Source organism: Ornithodoros turicata, chromosome 9 (assembly GCF_037126465.1).
Source record: "Ornithodoros turicata isolate Travis chromosome 9, ASM3712646v1, whole genome shotgun sequence".
Classification (NCBI taxonomy): domain Eukaryota; kingdom Metazoa; phylum Arthropoda; class Arachnida; order Ixodida; family Argasidae; genus Ornithodoros; species Ornithodoros turicata.
Window position 1 is genome coordinate 32,890,358 of NC_088209.1, and position 15,182 is coordinate 32,905,539.

Here is a 15,182-nt window from a genome sequence, read left to right on the forward strand (position 1 = left end):
TTGCCAAGTTTCTTCCAGGTTTATTGCTCTTTGTTTAGAATCAACTACATCTTCAAAAAGATGTGTTTGAAGACTGGCTTCAGATGGAGTCAGAGTTGACTCAGGAGAGAGGCTTGTGGGGATCACCTGTTGGTTCACCACTAGACAAATGGATGCTGGACATGACAGAGGGTAAGTATCTATGTCCTCATGTGTGTCCTGCGCTGCTATATACCAGAAACCTATGGATGTGTGACGTTTTGACCCCTTCTGTCTCATCATTTTTCCCTTGAAAAATATATTATTTTCCAATTTGCCATAAAATAACACATCCTGAATTTCAAGTTGCATTTGTCCGCAATAAAGCTAACTTGTTTTACTAAAGTTCGAAGTAGGCCAAGGGATGGTACCATGAATATAGCAGGGTTCAATACATGCTCAAAAAGTGCGCCGGTATCAGTATGGATAACACGACTGTACCCAGAGGTAAGAGTTGCAAGCTGAAAAACATGTGACAGGGCAAATCTGTTCACTGCGTAGGTTGTGATCTTGTGTTTTCTAATCTAACGTGTGAGGTGTATTATCTAACGTATCTCTATATAATATATGATAAATATATAATACAAATATAACTATATATAATTAGAGCCTGAAGCTTTAGGTTTAACCCGATTCTTCCCCGAATTTGCACCCCGAACGAAAGGTCACCTCTTTAGGGTCAAACCCGATTTTTACCCGGCAAGTTGCCCTCACTGAGACGTCTGTAGGAATGTACACTAACTTGTTTGTCAGCAAACGCAGTTATATCACCATTTCTTCCCAACCAGTTCAGTTAGTTTGAGTAACTGAGCCCGATTTCCCCCCGAATTTACCATACTGGAAGTTTTCCACCTGAATTTGCATGAAGTTAGACCACATGTTCGTTTACCCGATTTTTACTCCCCGAATTTAGAAAAAAATATTTCCCAAAAACTTCAGGCTCTCTATATAATATATAGCGTATCTAACGTATTAGGTGTATGAGCATGAATATCAGGGAGAAGAGTGCAGCACTTGTGTTAAAGACAAAGTAGGAAACAGCGTCATAGTGAAATCTTCTCTTTGCAGCTGGTCCCTGTCGCATGCGTAAAAAAATGGTAAAGAATGACCTCTTTTACATCCACTACCCATACAGACCTGAGGCAGACGGAGGCGATAACGTGAGTGCTAATTAGCGTTTGGTGAACAAAATATGGTTTGGGTGCGTCCTTTCATTTCCCACTTTACAATTGTGACAACAAATGCGGCGACATAGGGTAGCATAGTGCTTGTTTTCATTTTAGCGAGCTCTCAAGTACAAAGTTGCTACTAGCTTCGACAGCAGGGAGTACTATAAGCACTGGAGACCTGACAGCTTGGTGGAGAGTGACTCCTATTCTCCAGATGTGGCCTCTGTCGTGTCAGAAGAGTGGTCACAAGATGGAGATAACACAGAGGAACGAGAAATTGGCAAGTACCTCCATGGCATCATAGACACAGACAGTTGTGGTAGAAGCGTTGATTGTATCTACTAATTTACTGTGTGCAGTGCTGCTGACATATGGTTTGGTAGGGTTTGCTAGCTTAGTTTAAACCCAACGCTTTACTTATTTCGATACTTAATTTAGGTAAGTCGGCGTTCCGAGGTGAGGATGCGCTTCTGGTGCTCCGTGGCCACACTATGTGCAATAGAGTGCTTAGTGTATTCATTATTGATGGTGCCACTTAACCTTTGTCCATTCCCGTAGGAGTACCCACTGCGTATATGTAGGGCCCCGTGTTTTCAGGTTTTATGTTTTTCGAAAATCGGGGGGGTGGGTAAAAATGGGGTTTTATTTCAAGAGCTGTAAAACAGTGTAAAATCTTCTTGCACTTTAGATTAACACAAGGTACGAAACAGCCATGCTGAATGTGCAGTGTGTAGCATTCGGCAGTGCCTGTATTGGCGGCTGAACTTGCACATTGCCAAGTTAGTTTTCGGGTTGTTTTTGTTTTTGTTTTTTTGGGGGAGGGTTTTACCCTAAGTGACGATGGTGCAAATTGGGGGGTAAAAACGGGATTTACCAGGTTTTACCCTAAAACACAGGGCCCAATGTGTATGGTATTTTACCACGTATGTGCAGGTTTACCATAGACATTCTATGCTGTACAGGAATTTGCCTGCAACGCACTACGTCTGTGAGGAACTACAAATCTGCAACATTGTTTTCAAGTTTCAGGAAGTGCTGCTACAGAAATACATTGCTTTTTCAGGTTTTCAAGGCTTGCACTCAAAACTGCAAGTGAACCGCAGTGTCAGCGAGCAGGATGACGATAATGAGAGTATAGACCCATCATCAGATGCTTCTGAGCAAGAATACTCACGGAAAGATGACACACCAGACAACCAGTGTGTTCTGCGGCTACTAGAAGAGGGCGAGAAGGTACTCATTTGTTTACTTTCATTTTATATACTAGTGGTAGCACATTTGTAGCAGAAATACCTGTAGTGTTAGCGTGTGCCCAATCATCTCCACTATTACGTCACACTGCAGGAGCAAAACATTGCAATGTTCACTAAATTACCGTGCTCTTATTCTTGTTGTGTTGTTCTCGGGATACAACATTCTTGGGTTGGTGACATACACTTTTTAAACTTTTCCTTTTAGATTACGCACATGTTTCGCTGTGCTAGAGTCCAAGGCTTGGATACTTATGAAGGGCTGCTGCTATTTGGAAAAGAATATTTCTACGTCGTAGATGGGTTCACTTTGTTGAAGACGAGGGAGATCAGAGATATTGATTCGTTGCCTGCCAAGTAAGTTTTACTTACTAAGTAACTAAATTACTTTACTTACTTACTATGTATTTTACTTGCTTATTTACTTGGTTTACTTACTGTTTTACTTACAAGAGTAAGTTTAGTTAGTAAGTTACTAAGTAAGTTTTACAAGAAAGTTTTACTGTAAATGAGGGACAAAGATTTGTATTGTCCCCTTCTGTGGTGTTTTAAATTGACGCAGTTGGGCTAGTAGTGTATGATTTATATCAGTGGAGCACGAAGAATGTAGACAGAAGAAAACCGGCACAGTGAATGCCTAATTACATGCAGCTGTCTCATTTGAATTCCTGATTGTGGTTTGCCTGCTGTAATGCTGTTTCCTAAAGTTGCTTCTTAATCCATTATGAGAACAGGGTAGCCAGTCATGTTTATGAGAGACCCAATCCAACGCTTAACTTAACTTTGTGTTCTTTTGCAGCATGCATGATCCTATTATTCCAAACTCTTCGCCAAAGAATAAACACCAGAAACGAATGTGAGTATCACAGTGTTTCATTCCTAGCCTTCCATGCCTTGGATGTTGCTCATGTCCTGTTGTATTTTTGGTCCCTTTATAGATGTAGCAAGTTTTCTTATGATGACATCAGAGACGTCCACAAGCGCCGTTACCTTCTGCAAGTAAGGCATTAACAGTTTGCATACTTGTAATGTCCTTAGGCACAGTCCATGGTGCACATTGTTTAGGTTGCATATAAGTCGCCTTGTTGAAGGGAAGTGCAAAAATAAAAGGACGGAGCAGGTGAAGCGAACATAGTGCCGGCCCTACAGTTGTGTAGTTTTCTTCGTCTGAGGCTGGGGATGGAAGAAAGAAAGGGAAAGGGGGCACACCACCACGAAACAGGAAAAATGTGCAGGCCACATTGCTTCAAAAGTTAGTCATCTAGAGTTCTTCTGCACGTCAGAGCCACGATCAGTGAATGCATGATGGCTTACCAACCATAACAGCCATCCCACAATTTTTTTTTTAAACACAAAATAATGACACTCCCGTATGTCATATGGGCCACTTTCCCGTATGTGATGCTGTAGTGAAAATTGTGATTTGTGATATTTGATATGTGCAAATAATTTTACTGCAAAATTTACAACTTTTGTGCTCTGTTGTGCTCTACAGTTATTTCTAAGGGTTCTCCTCCAGAACTTGAATAAAAGAGTGAATTGTATTTGCAAGATCCTCACTATGGGCTTGAAGAATACTGGTTGTGACAAGACCCATAAATGTTAATTTTTGCGAGAAATTAGAAGACTACTCTGCCAAGAATTAATAGATGATCTTAGTGACTGTTTTCAACTAAGCATTCTCTGTTTCTTCTCCTCACAATGTAGCCGATTGCCTTAGAAGTGTTCTCTGCTGATGGGCGGAACTACCTCTTGGTGTTTCCTCGCAAAGTACGCAACAAAGTCTACGCTCGGTTTTTGGCTGTAGCCACAGCAATAACAGATAGTGCCCAAGAGTCCCTGGCGGGACAACGTAGAGGTGCCAACGTTGAGTCTGGGTATGTAGTGTTATCAAAGGTTCTTCTTTCAACTGGATACCTCCTTCAGGACAGGGAGGTTTGGGTTGTCTCAGCAGCATGTACCACAGCTTTCTAATTGGTGCTTGACGATGTTAATCACATGAATTAGGTTTTGTGACTTATTTATACTAATTAATACCTGTTGTCTTGTATTCCCTAAAGATGCTCTGAGCATTGCAGGTCCCTTGTTTTACAAGCATGAACATTCTGTCTGACTTGAGATCCATTTCAGTGTTGAGACTCTTAATTAGAAGCATCTATTTCCAGTGCAAGCTTGCTGAGCAACCTGATAGGAGAAACGTCAGTTACTCAAAGATGGCTTGTAAGTATTATTAGCTGGTTTGTTGAAGCTGCTTTTTATCATGTACTTAGAGATGTGACACAGTTTATTCTGTTTGCTTTTAGAGGGGAGAAATTAGCAACTTCCAGTACCTGATGCACTTGAACACATTAGCAGGGAGATCCTACAATGACCTCATGCAGTACCCTGTTTTTCCATGGGTACTTGCTGATTATGACTCTGAGGCGAGTATTTCACTGCTATGTTATTGCGATATAATTATTTGGCGGTTTACGTTTCCACATCTGCTTTGACTCAGTGCTTAGGGACGAATAGCTGCAAATTCTTCATTTTGATACCTTTCTTTTTGTCCTTTCTCTTATATATCTGGCATGTTCATACATTTGGAAAACAAACTGTTATTCATATTCATCTTACTTTGTAGTGTATTTCATTTGCAGTCTCCTTGAGTATAAAATATATATGAAGCCACGAAGAGCAGTGAATATGTTTCAGGAAAATACTTCGGGAGGCTTGCTAACCATCACAGTTGACTGTAACTGCACTAGACCATTGCAGTAGAGCATTTGCTGCTGTATCTGCAGCATGGAAATTCATTGTGCATAATACGAATGTAGATAATCCTATGAAAAACTGTACTGTTTCTAGCATATTATTACATTTTGATTAACTATGAATAGTACCTGCATTTCAGGTAATCACTCATATTTGGCTATTCATCTGCAATGAATGAAGAACATGATTTATTCGTGTTACATCGACCACCATTTTTCTTGCTGCTCCCATTTAAAAGCTCCGTTGTTTGCACAATACCTTATTTGTCTGTTATTGTCATACAGGAGCTGGACTTGAATGACTCTGCAACATTTCGGGACTTCAGCAAACCCATGGGAGCGCAGACTAGCGATCGCTTGGAACAGTTCAAAAAGCGATATCGAGAGTGGGATGATCCTCACGGTTCGTGTTGAATATTCACCTTACAACTGTTCATGAATTGTTCATCCTAAGAAACGACACGATTTCTTACTCGTTGGGAATATGTTCATCTTCAGGTGAAACGCCGCCATACCACTATGGTACGTTTTACTCATCTGCAATGATAGTTGCTTCGTACCTCGTTCGCATGGAACCTTTTACGCAGCACTTCTTGAGACTCCAGGTACCGTACGTTTAATTGGTATAACTTTGAGCAGTTTGATGACACATTGCCCCCCCCACACACACAGGGTGGTCATTTCGACCTCGCTGATCGGATGTTCCACAGCATCAAGGATGCCTGGCTGTCTGCTTCCAAACACAACATGGCCGACGTGAAGGAGCTCATTCCAGAGTTCTTCTACTTGCCAGAGTTTCTGTTGAATAGCAATAGGTTTGACTTGGGTGTGTAGCAAGCTTATGTGGCTTCAGAGCTTTGTACTGTTTTGGGCATTTCTGAGTGGAGCTAAGCGCAGACTTATACCTCTGCCACGCGGGCACGAAAAATGACATTGAGTGAGTAATGAGTTAATTGTTAATGTCATTCATTCGGTGCTGTACGGAGATATTTAATGGCATTCCTCTGAATGATAGTTTCTGAGTAATGAGATCACCACAATTGTCTGAGCGCAAGAGCAATTTAAAACTTTCATAAAGCCACTCTGTGCTGTGCACCGCGCAATTATTTTATTTAAATTACACGAAACCAAGCATTAAATTTGCCAAAATCTCCGGCGTTGTTAACGATTTCTTTTTTGCATACTATTTGCTTTTGGCGTAGACAGCCACCCGACATGCAAGATGACCACAGTTTTCCCGACATAGTACAGACCATCGATTATGAAATAAAGCAAATTTTCTCTTTCTTGTGGAATATTATGGGCATTTTCAATATCTTTCAGCACTTTTACGCTCTTCAAGTACTGCATCTCTTACGTGGCTAGTGGGAGGCCGACGTCATCGCGTTTATATGTCAGTCCAATCTGACGTGTAGCGCGACTGTCGTAAGAAATGGCATTCGGGACCCGACGGCATCACACGCTGATGTCATTTTTTCTGCCCGTGTGGCACAGGGATTAGACAGTGTGAAGAAGAAGTGTGTGTATTTTGTGTGTGTGTTCCTAATTCCACTCAAGGCACGCAGTAGCAACAGGCCCATGTTTCCATTTTACCATTTTTGTCATTGTTTCAATTTGGCACTGATTGGTCAAATGAATAAGCACGTAATTGCTTCTGTTTCACTTCAGGCGCTAAACAAAATGGTGTTCAACTTGACAACATTGTTCTGCCAGCCTGGGCAAAGGGAGACCCAAGAGAATTCATACGAGTACACAGAATGGTGAGATCTTAAGTATTAGCACAGTCTTTATGTGGCAAACTATGCACTCCTACAGTGTCCTATCATATTTTCACAGGCACTGGAAAGCGATTATGTGAGCGCGCACCTGCACGAATGGATTGATCTCATCTTTGGGTACAAGCAGCAAGGGCCACCGGCAGTTGAGGCCGTCAATGTCTTTCACCATTTGTTTTATGAGGGAAATGTTGACATTTACAACATTGATGACCCTCTCAAGAAAAATGCCACCATTGGTTTCATCAACAACTTTGGACAAATCCCTAAGCAGGTATGTTCACACTGTATTGTAAAATAGGATCTGATAGATGTGATAATGAACTAATTGAACATGTTAACTGGTGTGGGCAAGCAAGGATGGCAAAATACTTGGGGAAGCAGCCCCTGTGCACAGACATTCAAGTTATTTTATGTGTGCCTGAATAAATTCTGGATGTTCACTGTATGGGACCTTGGTTGTATGCACAATCTGAGATGGTATGAGGTTCCGTCAGCTGCGAAGAGTAAAATGCTGCCTTCATAGTGAAATAAAATGATGCTTGGTGTAGTATGTTGTACTACTTGTATGTGTTTCAAAAGCTCAAAAATTTTAATCTAAAAAATGCTGAAAAATTCCAAGGCCATTTTAGAGTCTTGCTCTGGCTTGAATGCTCCATTGAACGTGAACCTGTCTTTCACATCTCACACACATGTCCACCCCAAAGCGAAACATGAGTCCACTTCAAGCACCGATACTTTATACCTGTATCAGATAACACAATGTCCCACAAACGTTTGCTAATAACTCTCGTTTGCGAAAGTAAAGTGTAGACACTACGGAATGTAAGTAGATATAAAAATGTTTGTGCTACGTATTTTTACTATGTATGGATGGATTTGCAATCTTCACAAGGACTGAGACCAGTCATTGCTTCGTTGTAGCTATTCAAGAAACCCCACCCTGCGAAAAAGTTGACCAACCGGACAAGCGTGGTTGATCCTGGACCAATTATGCCAGGTTTAAGTTACTGCCATGACAAGCTCTTTTTTCATAACCTCGATAATTTAAAACCATCCCTTCATCCAATCAAGGGTAAGTTCTAACTCAACGTTCGCAATCCTTCTTTGAGTGTGAAATTCACTAGCAGCACTCAATATACACCTTGGTGTAATTTTTTCTAGTGATGTGCTAATATTGAAGTTTTACAAATAATAGCAAATTGAATTGGAAATTATGGATCCTTGCAAATTTTTATTCTGATGTGTGGTTTACATACTGATGCTGGTTTACATACTGGTTTACATACTGGTTTACATCTAGATGCTGTTAAACACTGAACATGGACTAGCACAGTACAAGGGGCACCAGATTTTCTTTTGATGCACAGTGTATGCAAAAGTTATTGATTCATTGATGGTTTAACTATTGAAAATGATAACACACCACAAGTAAGTGATGAGAAGCTACATGTGTCCTAATAAACACATCCACAGAAGTCCCTGTTTGAGCTTTGATTTGAACTTTCTATTTTGTCCCGAGTTTTCTTTCTATTTATTGACCTCTGCTTCATTTGTAGAGCCTGAAGTTTTAGGGTTTAACCCGATTCTTCCCCGAATTTGCACCCCGAATCGCAGGTTGCCCCTTTAGGGTGAAACCCGATTTTTACCCGGCAAATTGCCCTCACCGAGACGTCAGTAGGAATAAACACTAACTTGTTTGGCAGCAAATGCTGTTACATCACCATTTGTACCAAACCAGTACATCAAAGAGTGATATTAAACGGTAGGAGCAACTTATTTATTTACACATGGTAACAAGACTTTCGTGCACGAGACTGCACTTCTTCAGGTGCAGTCTCGAAGAACAACCTGAAGAAGTGCAGTCTCGTGCACGAAAGTCTCGTTACCGTGTGTAAATAAATAAGTTGCTCCTACCGTTTAATATCACTCTTTTGTCTACTCGTCACCGGCAACTTGACATCGCCAATTTTTCTGCCTTCAAACCAGTACAGTTAGTTTGAGTAACTGAGCCTGATTTCTCCCCGAATTTAGTATACTGCAAGTTTATTCACCCGAATTCGCATGAATTTAGAGCACATGTTTATTTGCCCGATTTTTAACCCCCCGAACTTAGAAAAAAAAAAAAAAATCCCAAAAACTGCAGGCTCTATTAATTTGTGACAAAATGATGCAGTCATGGTATTACGCACATTTTGTTGGGAGTACTTCTCTCGATAATTCGGGATGCTCTGACATTCACAGAGCTGAAGGGCCCCGTTGGGCAAATCATTCAGCACGAGAAGTCAGTCTTAGCCGTGGAGCAGAACAAAGTTCTCATTGGACCACTGTACAATCGCTACGTGGCATGGGGATTTGCGGACTACAGCCTTCGAATTGGCCCATACGAAAATGACCGTGCTTCCTTCGTGTGGGAAGATGTGCCTTCTGGAGAGATTCTTTGTTGTTCATGTCCTGACAGTAAAATCATCATCACTGCTGGTACAAGTTCGGTAAGTATGCTGGCTATAAGTAGGGCCTGACTTTTTCGGGTTTTATTTTTGGCCAAATTCAGGGGGTAAATATCGGGTGATATTTTTCATTGGAAAATTCGGGTGTATTCGTGTTAAATCCCGTTACGGCATATTCTGTCGTCAGGAATTCAGGTGTATTCGGATGATTTTTTTTTTTTATAAAAATTTTTCTTAACACGAAACTAATGTTAACAAACTTTATTTTAATGCACGCTAACGAGCGTGCCACGCGACCCGGATGTTTTCGGGTAGATTCGGATTAAACCCGAATTTTACAGGTTTCGTTCGGGGGGTAAATATCGGGCGGACATGGGTTTAAACCGAAGAAGTCAGGCCCTAGCTATAAGTTGTCACATTCACGAGGCATACAGTGCTGGACAAAAGTTTACGGAACACGCTCCGGTGCGTTGCTTCCTCGGAGAGACAAGCTAGCAGCGAATGGTATCGTACGGACTTGCAAACAGGTGAATGGGTTACCTAGGCACATGTCTGCAAGGCCGTACGGTCCAATTCGCTGCTAGCGTGACACTCTGAAGAAGGAATACTCCGGAGCATGTTCCGTAAACTCTTGTCCAGCACTCTACCTACAGCGCAACATGTATTGGACTATGCCCTGATCTTTCTGGGCACTTGTTATACAAACAGGTAGTTTGGTGCTTTCCAGGTGAGATTTTGGCTTTCTTTTTTCTTCCCTCCCCCCCTCCCTGTAAGATCGTAGCAACCAACTGTTTTGCTGCCGTGCATAGTGTAATGTTGTTGTGTGCACATTTGATCAGATCGTAATATCCGATGTGGACTGCCCCCATGCGTGAGTTAGCAAAATTTTTTACCCTGAGATACATATGGGTGCCTCTGCCAGAACCTTTGGTTGCGATCAAAGTTAGGAAAGAAAGAATTTAGTCAACCGAAGTCAATGTAATGCAAGTCTCCTGTCCAGCGTGGCTGTTAGAAGATTATCCAATAAAATTGTGCAGTAAATTCAATGTCATTAGAGTATAACTAGAAAAGCTTTTTTTACTCTAAATTTTGAATGTATGTCGTCATAAATCTTAATTTTACCGCCTATAACAGTCTTTTCTTTTCCAAATTTTGTTCCTATGCTCAGGTGGTGACGGTGTGGCATTATGACAAGAAGAAACTGACCCTGAAGCGCAACCTGCATGGCCACACTGAGCCCGTCACGTGCCTTGCAGCTTCCAGGCCCTACAACATTATAGTTAGTGGCTCCAGAGACTACACCTGTATCGTATGGGACCTCAGCCGTTTAGTAATAGTGCGTCAACTGCGAGGTCACTCTGCTCCTGTGGCTGCTGTCGCCATCAACGACCTCATGGTAAACATGAAACCTCGGTTTGAAACACTTTTTTTTTTTTTAAGAGCTTTGACATACTATGTAGCAGGGATGGGCAGTATTTAAATACATTGTATTTAAAATAGTATTTAAAATATAAACACATGTATTTAAATACAGGCAAGAAAAATGTATTTATATTTATATTTAAATACCGTTTTAGGTGTATTTATATTTAAAATGCACTTAAATACACATATCTTATCCTCCCGTATCTGTGTGCTTCTGTCGAGTTCCACATTGTTAGCCTCCAGCAATGAAGGGTATCTTGGTTAGACGTTACACTAATTTAAAAGAATAATGTGCCTAGACGCCTCAAAGTATTTACGGAAGTAGTTACAGTATTTAAATACTGTCTTAACGTATTTGTATTTTGTATTTAATTACTTTCATCATAAAGTATTTATAGGCAGTATTTAAATACATGAAAACATGTAGTATTTTGTATTTATATTTAAATACCCGAAACGCGTATTTATGCCCATCCCTGCTATGTAGCACCATGTGTAGATATGTGTTTTACGGCGGGACATTTGGGCAGCCCTGATTACTGCGTTCGCATCTAGGGAGACATAGCTACGTGTGCTGGAACATCCATCACGCTGTGGACCATCAACGGCCAAGAGGTTGCCAGCGTTAACACAGCCACTGGACGCAGCGATCGCCTGCAGCAAATCCTCTGCGTAGCATTTTCTCAGCTCAACGAATGGGACAACCAAAATGTCATTATGACTGGGTCGAGCGATGGAGTTGTCAGGGTAAGAGACTGAAATGAAGTGAAAGTCTTCATTAACCATTTTGCATGGTGTTGCTGCATGCTTTACTTTGTGCTAATGCCTTTATTCGCTTATATTAGCAGTTTTTCGTTGTACAGCAACTTTTAGCTTTCACTGTGAAAGGCATTCTCAGGCAACCACAAAAGAAAGCATGCATGGTGCACAATCTCCTAACGTACAAACTAAGTAAAGAAACCATAGAAAAAAGCATGTTGCTGTAGGGGTTGCAGATTTAATAAAATCCACTTGTATTCAGGGGTGGATGGGGGTCAGATGTCCTGACCCACCCCCTCAATTTCAGTCGTTACATAGAGTTTAAATTGACCTTCGTAGAGTAATAGCATGCTGTTCAAGGCAGGACCCCCCCCTCTCATGAAAATCCTGGATTTTCCTCTGCTTGTATTAGTTTATTTTAATTTCAGTGTGGCGCACATTGGAATTGAAAATCCACTAAATTTAGCTCGTGAAGACTAAAACTGACCAGTGTATACCGTGTCACAACTCACGACAGCTATTCGATAACTCAGATATATTTGAAACACTTGCCAAAACTTATTCGTGGCGAATATAAAATACGCTATTATATCCAGTTATGAAACGCTTTGAATATTCGCAAAGCCCTTGTTGCAGTGCTTCAACAACTCTTCTCATTTCTCAGATGTGGTCAGCAGATTACATCCAGATACCTGTAGAGGACAAGAAGGAGACAAGCTCTCTAGCACCTGCAGATGTGACCTCCCCAGAGAAGGCACCTTCCAATGCGCATATTTCAAACCCTGGGTCACCCGATCAACAAGAGACAATGAAAGAAAAAATAGTGCGCAAATTGAGTGCCGTAGACACAGAAGACGTAGACAGCTTCCGGGTACAGGGTGCACCTTCTGTGCTCGTCAAGTGTGACTCAGAGAGCTCCTTGTCGGATGAGGATGGTGAGATGTTCACAATGTTTGTCTGCTCCATAGATATGTGTACGCGATGGTTTTTGGGGGCTCATGGATTTCCCTTTCTTTTCTTGTCAACTTCATTCAGCTGACTCTGTGAAGAGCTTTGGCAAAGGTCGAACGTCTCCACCGTCTGCATCCACTGCAAACGCTAAATGGAGACAAGATGAACGCCGCCCGTCGCTGCTGCAGCATTCACAAACTGTTGTTGGTCTGCTCAATACTCAGAATCCTAAAGCTGCTCTTGAAGAACACCAGGTATGCTTTTGTCGTTGTGCATCCTAGGGAAATGAATACGTGAAAAGAATACGTAAACTAGGCTACGTAAATTATGGGTAACGATGTGTCTGTCCACTCACAAGGCAGCAATAAGGAGGTATATTCATAAAGTGGCATGGATCACCAGAAATTTTGCCCCCTTATTTGGGAGAGGGACCACTGAGGTCCCTCCATGGGTAATAGGGGAAAAAGGGAAACTGGGGAGCTGCACACACAGCTAAGTTATTCATAATCTTTGGCAGCAACCAAGCAACCTAAATCTTTTGTGATGTCATGGATTTAATAAAGCATGTTTTAGGTGATAATGTGATCAACGTAAGCCCCAATGTAAAGCCCTGAATTATTATTATTATATTACATATGAATAAGGAGTGCACAAATTTCACAAGTGACCTTGAAGCTCCAGGGGGGGGGGGGGGGGGGGGGGTCACAACCCCACTTGCTCCCTTCTCGGTACGATCATGACAGAGTGTGTGTGGCAAGGAAAAGCTTCAACTCAGGTGAAATTATATTGCACAAACAAACTGCATGCCCTTTTTAGGTGATTTTGCATGATAATATGAGAGTACTGTGTATCGACTGAAACAGATGAGCAATCATTATAATAAAATTGAAAAGGATGGAAGACTGGGCCAGTTGGTACATCATACTGAAGCAAACTATACAACCCAATTTTGTCCTATGTTTGATCCGTGTCTTGTCCATTGATCCACGTCTATTCAGTTCCCCTTTCGCTTCAATCGTTATAAGTTTTGTCAGTTAAATGTGCAGACTAATGATCAGTGTAAGAGCCATATTCCATGTGTGCCACTAATGCAGGGTTTATCTCAGTAGATGTATGTGCGCATTCTCTGTAAACAGTTCACAATTGTCAGGCTGCTTATCCGTTTATTGTGCAGGTTACAAAATCCACGCTAACAATTCCGCAACACTCAAAAGACTCTCAGGAGAGTCCAGATGACGCCAAGTCGGCCACACTGAGGATGAGCAAATCTGAAAACTCACTGACGGATTCATTTGTGATGATAACAGAAGCGGATGTCGTGGATGCCGACAAACACGCAGAGATGAGACGTGCAGGATGGCGAAGAAACGTCCTCAGAGAAGGTCGGTGCCGCTCGCTCGTGGTTCAAATACGGTTTGCGAAATTGTGACGCACATTACAGCGTAATATTTTTTTGGTTTCGTCGTAGGCTTCAGGTGGACCTGCCAACTTGTGTTTCGAAGCAAACTGACAATGCACACTGCGTTCGACAGGAAAGACAACACCGAACCAGCGGCAGTAACTGCGCTGGCTGTTTCTAAGTGAGTGTCTGAGAGTGTCTCAGTGAGGAAGTCCATTGCCACTCAGTTGATGGCTGATATTTAGAGCATGAAGTTTTAGGGTTTTACCCGATTCTTCCCCAAATTTGCACCCTGAATTGAAGGTCGCCTCTTTAGGGTGAAACCCGATTTTTACCTGGCAAATTGCCCTCACTGGGATGTCTGTAGGAATGCATTAATTTACTTGTTTGGCAGAAAAATTCAGTTACATCACCATTTGTACCAAACCACTACAGTTAGTTGAGTAACTGAGCCTGATTTCACCCCGAATTTAGCATACTGGAAGTTTTTTTCACCCGAATTCGCATGAATTTAGTGCACACGTTTATTTACCCGGTTTTTACCCCCTGAATTTAGAAAAAATATTTCCCGAAAACTTCAGGCTCTACTGATATTGGGACGAAGGTCAACCTCCTGAATTACAATTATCTCAACCTCTAGGGATCACAAGACTGTGTACGTGGGTGATGCACGGGGTCGGATTTTTACGTGGAGCGTGACGGAACATCCGGGACGAGCAATCGCAGACCACTGGGTGCGCGATGAAGGAGGGGACAGTTGTCTTGCATGTGGAGTACGTTTCTCCTTCTCAGAAAGGAGACATCACTGCCGCAACTGTGGCCAGCTTTTCTGCTCGAGGTGAGTTCCGAAAGGTCCACAGAGGTACAACACTCTTAAACTCGTACAAACGAGACCGCTTGCTTTCATCCTCACCAGACACTGCCAACTTTCAGAATTTCACACAATTTCACAATTCAGTTGTCACAGGTGCCTAAAACAACCACAACCGTGTGCACTCAGAAAGACTCGAATATTCAAAGGTACTCTATTTATGCGAAAGCCACGAGTATAGAATTGTCCAATCGAATTGAATATGAATACTGAAAACATTCTGTTTGTATTCACAATGCTGAATACTGTATAGGTGGTTAAATTTGCGGGCTCAGTAATTCGCGAATTTGTGAGGGGCCAGGATCGGACAATTATTCGCGGAAAATTGAATTTGCGCTACCGCAATACGTTGACCCTGCACC

The 15,182-nt window shown here is 41.8% G+C and overlaps 1 protein-coding gene across 2 annotated transcripts in view; it reads left to right on the forward strand.

Moving 5' to 3' along the window:
- Positions 1-15,182, forward strand: part of LOC135368665 (WD repeat and FYVE domain-containing protein 3-like) — a 47,953-nt gene that overhangs the window by 31,304 nt on the left and 1,467 nt on the right. For both annotated transcript variants that reach the window (XM_064602097.1, XM_064602098.1), the window contains exons 45-68: positions 39-171; positions 1,087-1,178; positions 1,302-1,467; positions 2,251-2,420; positions 2,646-2,794; positions 3,237-3,293; positions 3,376-3,436; positions 4,145-4,314; positions 4,603-4,657; positions 4,741-4,860; positions 5,476-5,593; positions 5,689-5,795; positions 5,863-6,016; positions 6,859-6,950; positions 7,027-7,239; positions 7,890-8,040; positions 9,210-9,457; positions 10,584-10,811; positions 11,396-11,587; positions 12,264-12,534; positions 12,635-12,804; positions 13,725-13,932; positions 14,019-14,130; positions 14,590-14,787. In XM_064602097.1, coding sequence (XP_064458167.1) covers positions 39-171; positions 1,087-1,178; positions 1,302-1,467; positions 2,251-2,420; positions 2,646-2,794; positions 3,237-3,293; positions 3,376-3,436; positions 4,145-4,314; positions 4,603-4,657; positions 4,741-4,860; positions 5,476-5,593; positions 5,689-5,795; positions 5,863-6,016; positions 6,859-6,950; positions 7,027-7,239; positions 7,890-8,040; positions 9,210-9,457; positions 10,584-10,811; positions 11,396-11,587; positions 12,264-12,534; positions 12,635-12,804; positions 13,725-13,932; positions 14,019-14,130; positions 14,590-14,787 — 3,635 coding nt within the window. The remainder of the gene's footprint in view (positions 1-38; positions 172-1,086; positions 1,179-1,301; positions 1,468-2,250; positions 2,421-2,645; positions 2,795-3,236; positions 3,294-3,375; positions 3,437-4,144; positions 4,315-4,602; positions 4,658-4,740; positions 4,861-5,475; positions 5,594-5,688; positions 5,796-5,862; positions 6,017-6,858; positions 6,951-7,026; positions 7,240-7,889; positions 8,041-9,209; positions 9,458-10,583; positions 10,812-11,395; positions 11,588-12,263; positions 12,535-12,634; positions 12,805-13,724; positions 13,933-14,018; positions 14,131-14,589; positions 14,788-15,182) is intronic.